Source organism: Dipodomys merriami, unplaced genomic scaffold (genome assembly GCF_024711535.1).
Source record: "Dipodomys merriami isolate MVZ:Mamm:240054 unplaced genomic scaffold, mDipMer1.0.p SCAF_606, whole genome shotgun sequence".
Lineage (NCBI taxonomy): Eukaryota > Metazoa > Chordata > Mammalia > Rodentia > Heteromyidae > Dipodomys > Dipodomys merriami.
Window position 1 is genome coordinate 629,393 of NW_027206187.1, and position 9,080 is coordinate 638,472.

The window sequence follows — 9,080 nt, forward strand, 5'->3', positions numbered from 1 at the left end:
AGACAATGTACCTGGAGCCTCACTGCAAGAAGAATGAAAGATTCTGGCAAAAAGAACTAGTGAATGATTTGGCCTCTGGTGAAAACAGAAGTGTTCACCCTCTTCCTGGCCATTGTGTAGGTTCTAAGCAATTGAGATTTCTGTCTCACTCATGTAAAGTAAACATACCCAACAGGCTGGATCTTTTTCCCTTACAACTCCCTGTGGGCCTCAGACAGCTTCGAATGCTGGAAAATGAGTATGAGAATGGGTCATTGGGCCATGTCTCCCTTCCACTCCTTGACTTGGAAGTACTGAATCAAGCAGATATTGATACGCTATGGGACTGGTCATCTTCTCACTCCCTCACACAACTAGACTCATTTCTGTCCTTAGAGCTGCCAGATGCCTTGAGAACCTACCCTGGCAACCAGGATCTTGCACTCATCTTGTGAGTGCTGCTTTGCTGCCAACTGAACTGTAAGCACAGGGATTGGGGTTCCTGCTACTGTTTCTGGGGAATGTGAATGAAATTCAGTGCCCAGACATGTCTTGAACATCAATCCCTTCAGTACTCTAAACATCACGTTGGTACTAGGAAAATTGTAACATCCAGATCTGGTTTACTTTCTCTTCAAACTGTTTGTATGCTACTGGCATGTTATTGAGAGTCTGCTAACTTTAAAACTGGGCCAGGGAAAATAAACATTGGCACTTGTCATCTTCCTCTTCAAAATAGTAGGAACGCCATGAATTTGAAACTCTTCTTGAGCACCATTCCTATATTGCTAAGATTAAATCCTGCTGGCCAACTTTATATTTCAAATACATTGAAAGAAAAAAAGGGATATTAAAGAAGAATAAGAACTCAAGAGTATAAAATGTATACTTTATTTATATAAATAGGGCTTTAAAATAATACTATTTAAAAGAAATCTTCATTTTTACATTCACCATCAGTGAGTTCCTGACTGGAAAGGCTGTGCATGATGATACACAGCAGGGACCTCACTGCACGACAACAGGAGCTCAGGAAAGCACCATTCATTTGAGAAGTAGTAGGCAGGCTCTGACAGTCCTGTTGCATTGCTACCAATGGGAAGTCTTAAACTTCTTCCTCCACCAAGTCTTCTTCAAATTCCCCCTGTTCATCAGCAGTGGCATCTTGGCACTGCTGGTACTCAGACACCAGGTCGTTGATATTGCTCTCAGCCTCAGTGAACTCCATCTCATCCATGCCTTCTGCCGTGTACCAGTGCAAGAATGCCTTGCGCCGGAACATGGCACTGAACTGCTCTGAGGTGCGCTTGAATGGTTCTTGGATGGCTGTGTTGTTGCCGATGAAGGTGGCTGACATTGTGAGGCCACGCGGGGGGATGTCACATACAGCTGTCTTCACATTGTTGGGAATCCAGTCTGCAAAGTAGCTGCTGTTCTTGTTCTGCATGTTAAGCATCTGCTCATCCACCTCCTTCATGGACATGCGGCCTCGGAAGATGGCAGCTGCTGTCAGGTAACGACCATGGCGGGGATCACAGGCGACCATCATGTTCTTGGCGTCAAACATTTGCTGGGTGAGCTCGGGCACTGAGAGAACATGGTACCGCTGGCTGGCCCGGCTGGTCAAGGGTGCAAAGCCAGGCATGAAGAAGTGTAGGCGGGGGAAGGGCACCATATTCACGGCTAGCTTGCGCAGGTCTGCATTCAGCTGGCCGGGGAAGCGCAGGCAGGTGGTGACTCCACTCATGGTGGCTGACACCAGGTGATTCAGGTCTCCATAGGTGGGTGTGGGCAGCTTCAGGGTGCGAAAGCAGATGTCATACAGGGCCTCATTGTCGATGCAGAAAGTTTCATCTGCATTTTCCACCAACTGGTGGACAGACAAGATCGCATTGTAAGGCTCTACCACGGTGTCTGACACCTTGGGGGAGGGCATGACGCTGAAGGTGTTCATGATGCGGTCTGGATACTCCTCTCGGATCTTGTTGAGAATCAGGGTGCCCATGCCTGATCCAGTGCCACCTCCCAGGGAGTGGGCCAGCTGAAAACCCTGGAGACAGTCACACCTTTCTGACTCCCGCCGCACCACATCCAGCACGGATTCCAACAGCTCGGCTCCCTCCGTGTAGTGGCCTTTTGCCCAGTTATTGCCTGCCCCGCTCTGGCCTATCAGACACAAAGACATGATGAGACACACACTCCAAGAATAATGATTGTGCCTGTCCTATTGTGAAGACAATAGGACTCTTCTGAGCTAACCTTTGCTATTACATTAGATACACTTTGTTGAAATAAAGGAAATGTTTTCAATGTATCTGGGACCCTACAAATCACCTAGGTTCTAAAGAAAAGTAAAGACAGTGTGAAGGAAAATACATTTTAACCCAAATCATGTACTTCTAGAAATGAAGGACCGAGCCTGCCTCAATACTGGAAATGTAGTTACTTTCACAAGAGGGACAGGAGCACAGTGTGGTCAGAGGGAAGCTAAACTGCAAACACCTGTCTGCACCTTGCTCACACATAGCTGTGCTTTGATTTCTGGTGTCCTGAAGTGGTTCTGTTATTGCCAGGCCTCTAAAAAGACCAGCAGTGCTGAAACCTTGTTGGTGGCTTTCTCTACTTGCTGCTCTTTCCCTTCAGAGACTTCTTTGTCATAGAGGGCTTGCAGAGTTGCACTGATCTAAGCTGTCTGAGTGGCCAGGGGCATGACTCCCGTGGACTGGAATAGGTGGGTTAGGTGAGGACAGTATCTAGGTGGATAAAGGCTCAGCCCAGCACTGGAGTGCGTGGATGTTAGGACCCATGGACCATGATTACTTACCAAAAATGAAGTTGTCTGGCCTAAAGCTCTGGCCAAATGGTCCCGATCTCACTGAGTCTAATGTTCCAGGCTCTAGGTCCACCATGATGGCCCGAGGAACATATTTGTTGCCTGTGAGAAAAAGAGTTGACTTAGGCCTATACTTGACAAGGAACTTAGGGGGCAGAGCTTATGATTCTAAGTGACTCTCAGCATTCATTACAAAAATTATAGTATTTGAGACATGGAAACAGAAAAGATATCTTGAGCATGAATCCCCATGCATGAGGCTTCAGCAACTTTAAGGATGTTTGCAGTTGTCTATTTCCATGAATATTCATTCCTTTGCTTTGGGCATGGTGGCTGAAATCTCAGCTACACAGGAGGCAAAGATGAGCATCAGGCTTTGAGTCTAATGGTGCAAAAGAAAGGTGGCAACACCTTTTTTTTGTGGTTCATCATGGGGCTTGAACTCTGGGCCTGGGCACTGTCCCTCAGCTCTCCAGCTCAAGGCTAGCACTCTATCACTTGAGCCACAACCCCACTTTCAGTTTTCTTATTGGAGATAAGAGTCTCAGGGACTTTTCTGCTCAGGCAATATTTGAACCATGATCCTCATACCTTAGCCTCCTAAGTAGCCAGCATTACAGGAATGAGTCACCAGTGCCTATCAGCAAGAAACTTTCTCTTTTTTGTTAATTTTATTTTATTGTAAAGGTGCTGTATAGAGGAGTTAGTTACATGAGTAAGGAAATGAGAACATTTCTTGTCAAAAATTGTTACCCCCTACTTTGTTGTTCTCCCACTATCCCTTCCCTTCCCCAATTACCTTTCTCAAGAAATGAACCAGGTTCATTCCTACAATCCTAGCTACTCTGGAGGCTAAGATCAGAAGATCACTCTTCAAAGCCAGCTGGAGCAGGAAAAGTCCTTAAGACCCTTATCTCTTATAAACTAACAGAAAACCAGAAATGGCACTGTGGCTCAAGAGGTAGAGCTGCTTGCCTTGAACTGAAGAGTTGAGGGACAGTGCCTAGGCCCAAAGTCCAAGCCACATGACAGACACCCCAACGCCAAAAAAAAAAAAAAGCCAGGTATGGCTATTCACCACGTAGATGTAGGGGAATTTAAGTGTAAGTCTTTCCTGGAGAAAACATATATACAATATATATTTCTTGTCTTATAATGTTTCAATAATGGTTATCAAATAGCACACATCCTTGTATTCAAATACTCAGAGCAACCTTGAGCAATGACTTTCAATTTCCCATTTATCCTGATTTGGCCCAAGGGAAAGCAGTTAACACCAGTTTTAGAATACCCCATTCCTAAACATTCACATGAAGAAAACTGGCCATCCTGCTGGATATACAGGATCTAATAAAGACACAACCTAAAATTCTGTTCATAGAGTGACACAATCCAACCCAACCACTGTCAACCAAGGTGAGGACATCCCAAAATATAGAGCTATAAAACTCAAATTAAATACCTTTGTACTTTTGTTTGTACTTGTTCATTGGATTAATAAATAGGAAAGCCAATTATCCACGATTCTGTTTGTATACAATAATGTAGAATGGAAATTCAATATAAAATTAAATGATGTTTACATTGACAGTTACAAAAACTGAAAATCTACTTTGTAGACTTCAATTAGGTTATTTATGTTAGGAAAGACAATATGAATCATTTAAAAGCAATGTTTACAAATTAGTATTTGTTTTTTCTACATCAAAAGAATGTTTTCTTACTTTAAAAACCTTAAAAATAATTTATTGTTGGCTAAGTATTAATGTTATATATCTCAGGGTGAGACACTTTATTTGTGCTTTGTGATTTGGAGTATTCTCATATATATTAGTGACTGAACATCCCTCTTTAAAATTTTTAAAATTTTCTTTTTCAAAATATTGTTTTAGAAATTTAATCTATATTTTAAAGAGGCAATGTAACTTGGCTCTGGTTGCTTACGGGTGTAATTCTAGCTACTCAAAAATCTGAGATAAGACCTTAGCATCGCATATTGAAGTCAGCTGTGGCAGGAAAGTCTGAGAGACTGATCTCCAAGAAACTACCCAAAACAAAAGAAGCTCTTAGAAAGTGCCCAGGCCTTGAGCTTAGGATGATCAGCACACAAACAAATGGCACTGGATTATATTATATTTTATCAGTTGTTTTAGAATGCATATTTAGGCAGTCTCATTTTTAATTATGTGAAATGGGCTCACACCTTTAATCCTAGCTACTCAGAAGGCTGAGATCAGAGAATCACGGTTCAAAACCAACCAGGGCACAAAAAGCAGGCAAACTCTTATCTCCAATTAAACACCAGAAAACTGGAAGCGGCACTGTGGCTTAAGTGGTAGAGCCGCTTGCCTTGAGCTGAAGAGTTGAGCAACAGTGCCTAGGCCCAGAGTTCAAGCTCCATGACCAGAAAAAAAAATCCAGGTGTGGTTAGTCAGCAATTAGAGGTAGGGGGAACTCAGGTATAAGGCTTTCCTGGGGGTAATTCACAAGAGTATACTCAAAAATTAAAACAAAGTATCTGGTGGAGTGGCTCACTTATGTACAGCACTTGACTTATAAGATCAAGGTCCCAAATTAAAACTACAATACTACCATAAGAAAGGCAGGAACTCCTTCCTTTTCATTAGTATTCCCCTGGGAACTATTTTGCCACCGTATGGGAAACCAGATGGGAGACACTCACCAGTTGTCTCATTGTAATACACCTCGATTCTCTGCCGCTGTAAATGGCTGTCTCCATAGTAGTTGCCAGTGCAATCAATATTATGCTCATCGCTTATCATTTCCCAAAACTGAGATAGAAATAGAAGTGTATTATGACCTAGAATGTTAAGTGTCCAAACAATGCATTTTAAAGTAACTATAAGAAACCCATGTCCTGTTGACACAAATATATTTGTAAAAAATAATTACATTTTCTAAATTAAAAAAAGCACAGAAATGGGTGGCATTTTAGTTTTGTTAAGCTCTTTGTTATCTGGCTGAATAGAAGACATCTGGGTTCTATGAGTATTCCATCTTATGCAGTACCATATTCTGTTTGTATTCTATGACGAGTAACTAGCCTTACATGGACATGAAATTGCCAAAGCAGTAACTTGAAGACTCAGTTAGAAGGGTCTCCAGAACCCCAAGTGTCCTCAGAGCATACACAACAACCAATGATTTAGAAAACACCCAACTTAAGGGAGCTGAGATGGGGCATGAAACTCAGAGAAATTTGCATTAAGGTAGAAGACCTGTTCTCAATTATCTGACACTCATCAGTTAACGCAAAGGGAATTGTCTGTATCTTTCAGCTCAAAAACACTGCATTCCTTGAATTCAAACCAGACCAAACGTGCATTAGTCTATTCCCAGGAAACTAAATACAAAGACTTGAGTCTCAGGTAAGACTAAGACATGCAAGGGATTTGAAACCACCCCAGCCTTGTTTAAAAACCACACCCACCAGGGCCACACAAATTAGAGAAATTGGAGAAGCTATCTGGGGGACATCATTTGCAGAAGGTTAGGGACCACTATGGAGCCCCACTTACTTCAGCCTAGCCATGACCACCACCACCTCCAAACTCCAACCCGTCCTCCTTCTCCTTCCCCTAAATTTGAGACTTGGATCCTAGGCCAGTGCCATGCTCACCTTTGCGCCAATCTGGTTGCCACACTGGCCTGCCTGTATGTACACAATCTCCCTCATGGTGCAGGGCTGCAGAGCTGATGGATGTATGTCTTCAGCAGTGGTGCCCACAGAGGCAAACAGGTAGAGCTGGGAAGCAGGAATCTGACACAGTGAACTCAGATCCCCATTTATACCTCTGATTGTTACAGGGGCAGAGGAGGTGGGGCGGACTTGATTATAGGTGGAGCCAGCAGGTGCTCCAACTCAATCTCCCTATTGCTGGGTAATCAGAGGGCCCTACCAGTTCCTACCTACTCTGGCATCCAGATGCCAGCTGCAAGTCCATTAGCACAGCTCCCACTCTATTTGGATCATCTGGTCATCCTGCCATCCACTCCCCACTCTGACTCACAAGAGACACTGAACCCTGGGATCCAGGAAAGAAGAGGAGGAACATCCTCTGCACAAGGTCCTTGTGTGCCAGAAGCCCAGAACAAGTCTGCCGTCCATTTTTGATTGGAGGGCTTAGAACGGAAGGGGCATTTTCAGCTGTGATCCCAAGAGCAAGCACAAACTGTTGGATTCCATGATTGATCCACTTTCCATTATAGGAAGAGTCAGGGGCTTAGGGTCTAGCCTTCATACACAGGTTTTTTTCTTTCCTCTTAAAAGTAGCTCGCTTTATTACTTGGGCATAGGACTACTACAGTCTACTTTTTGTTTCATTTGGCTTCTGCTCCTAGTGTAATAACTCAGGTCCTAGTCAGAGTGTCTTTTTTTTTTTTTTGGTCGGAGTTGGGACAGGTTAGTGACTTAGGGCTTGAATTTAAGGCCTGGTGACTCTTTCTGTGGTTTTTATTATTATTGAGATTAGGTGATTACCTTAATTTCTCTTATTTCACAGAATTGTGGAATAGTGATATTTAGTTGAAATCACAAACATATTTTAACCTTCACAAGTCAAATTATCATTATCATGGACTATAAAGTTTGTGAATTCTATAAGCTTTGCTTTGACAATCGAATTTATTTCTTCCACAACGGGTGAAATTTACATTTCTCTACTTTTGCTTAGTGTAGGATTTCCTGTCTTTCACTCTCATTCTGCCCCTCTCTTTCTGCGGTTTTATTGATTTACTTATTTAACTGAAAGGTAGAAGGCTCTACTACTTGAACCACAGCTCCACTTCTGCCTTTTTTTAAGTGTTTAATATGAGACAAGAGTCCCATGGGAAGTCAAGGGCAGTACAGTGAGGCTTGAAATCTGAGGATCAATATTCAAAGTCAGCCTGGGCAGGAAAGTCTATGAGAATTACCTCCAATCAATCACTAATAGGCAGAAGATAGTAGAGCTTTAGCCATGAGCAAAACACTTCAAGTTTAAGTCCCTAGACTGAACAAACTGAAGCAAGTTTCATGGACTTCCCTGCCCATGATGGCTTTGAACCATGATCTTCAGACTTCAGTGACTTTAGCACTCAGGATTATAAGTGTGAGTCAACATTTACAAATCTTTAATTACCTTTTCTTTCACCTTTTCAGGTTATTTATTATTTGTTTTTTTGACAATTTTTCTTAGGGTCTAGCTTTCATGCTTAGTTTTTTCTTTCCTGTTGAAACTACCATGCTTTACACATTTGACCACAGGTAAACTACAGGCTGTTTCTCTTTTTTGTAGCTCTTCTTCTAGGGCTCAAACTCAGGTAATGGTGACTGAGGGTTTTTTTTGGTTTTTGTTTTTGTTTTTGTTTTTGTTTTTAAATTGAGTGCTGGTTGTTAGTTCGGGAAATTAAGGCCTGAGAACCTCTCCTTGAGGTTCTATTTATTTTTACCTTAATGGTGGCAGGTTTCACTAGATGAGCCACAGCTCAGCTTCTGCTTTTCCTGTGGTTACTAGGAGATTAGAATATCAACAGCAAGCCAAGAACATTACAGGGGAGACTGAAATCTGAGAATCATGGTTCAAAGCCAAACTGGGGAAGAAAATCAATAAGAAAATTATCTCTAATTAACCACCACGAGGTAGGAATAAGTAGACCTCTAGCCATAAGGAAATCATAGCAAGTTCTAGTCCCAGTACTGAACACAGTAAAATAAGTCTCCTGTACTTTCTGCCCAGGATGGCTTTGAAACACGATCCTTAGTTTTCAGAAATCTGAGCAAGTAAGATTGCAGTTTTGAGCCATGATTTAGAAATCTTTAATCTGCTTATTTTTGCACCTTTTCATTTATTTGATTTGCCTTCCCCCCTTTTTAAAGTTCATGTCCTTTATTATTAGGGCCTAGCTATTCACACTCAGTATTTGTTTATTTATTTTCAGTTGTGGGGATTGAACTCAGTGCCTAGGTATTGTCTGTCAGGGACAAAGCAGGCACACTGCCACTTTCAGCCACAGTGCCACTTCCACTTAATTGGAAAAAAAAAACAGTCACCAGGGGACTTTTCAGCCTGGACTGGCTTCCCATTGTGGGAAGCTTCATGAGTAGCAAGTATTACAGGAATGAGCCAGAGAAACCTGGCTTGTTTTCTTAGATCAAAACTAGCAGGCTCTACAATTTATGCCACACTACTTCACTGTCCATGAGATTTGGGGATTTTGTTTTTTGCTCAAAGCTTGCAGGAACAAAAACTCAACTCCTGAGGGTTTT

General features: G+C 42.3%; 1 protein-coding gene across 4 annotated transcripts; it reads right to left on the reverse strand.

The window, feature by feature from the left end:
- Nucleotides 1-1,084: 1,084 nt before the first annotated feature.
- LOC138814747 (tubulin beta-2 chain-like) lies at nucleotides 1,085-6,509 on the reverse strand. Of its 4 annotated transcripts, none has more exons than XM_070003857.1 (4): nucleotides 6,453-6,509; nucleotides 5,496-5,604; nucleotides 2,804-2,914; nucleotides 1,085-2,145 (listed from the first exon to the last, which is right to left on the reverse strand). In XM_070003857.1, exons 1-4 carry the CDS (start codon nucleotides 6,507-6,509, stop codon nucleotides 1,085-1,087), a joined length of 1,338 nt encoding a protein of 445 aa, XP_069859958.1. The 4 variants fall into 4 exon arrangements, with proteins under 4 accessions (XP_069859958.1, XP_069859957.1, XP_069859960.1 ...); XM_070003856.1 differs by having other exon boundaries at nucleotides 2,804-2,940; nucleotides 5,492-5,604; XM_070003859.1 differs by lacking the exon at nucleotides 5,496-5,604 and having other exon boundaries at nucleotides 6,476-6,509.
- Between the last annotated feature and the right edge of the window lie 2,571 nt (nucleotides 6,510-9,080).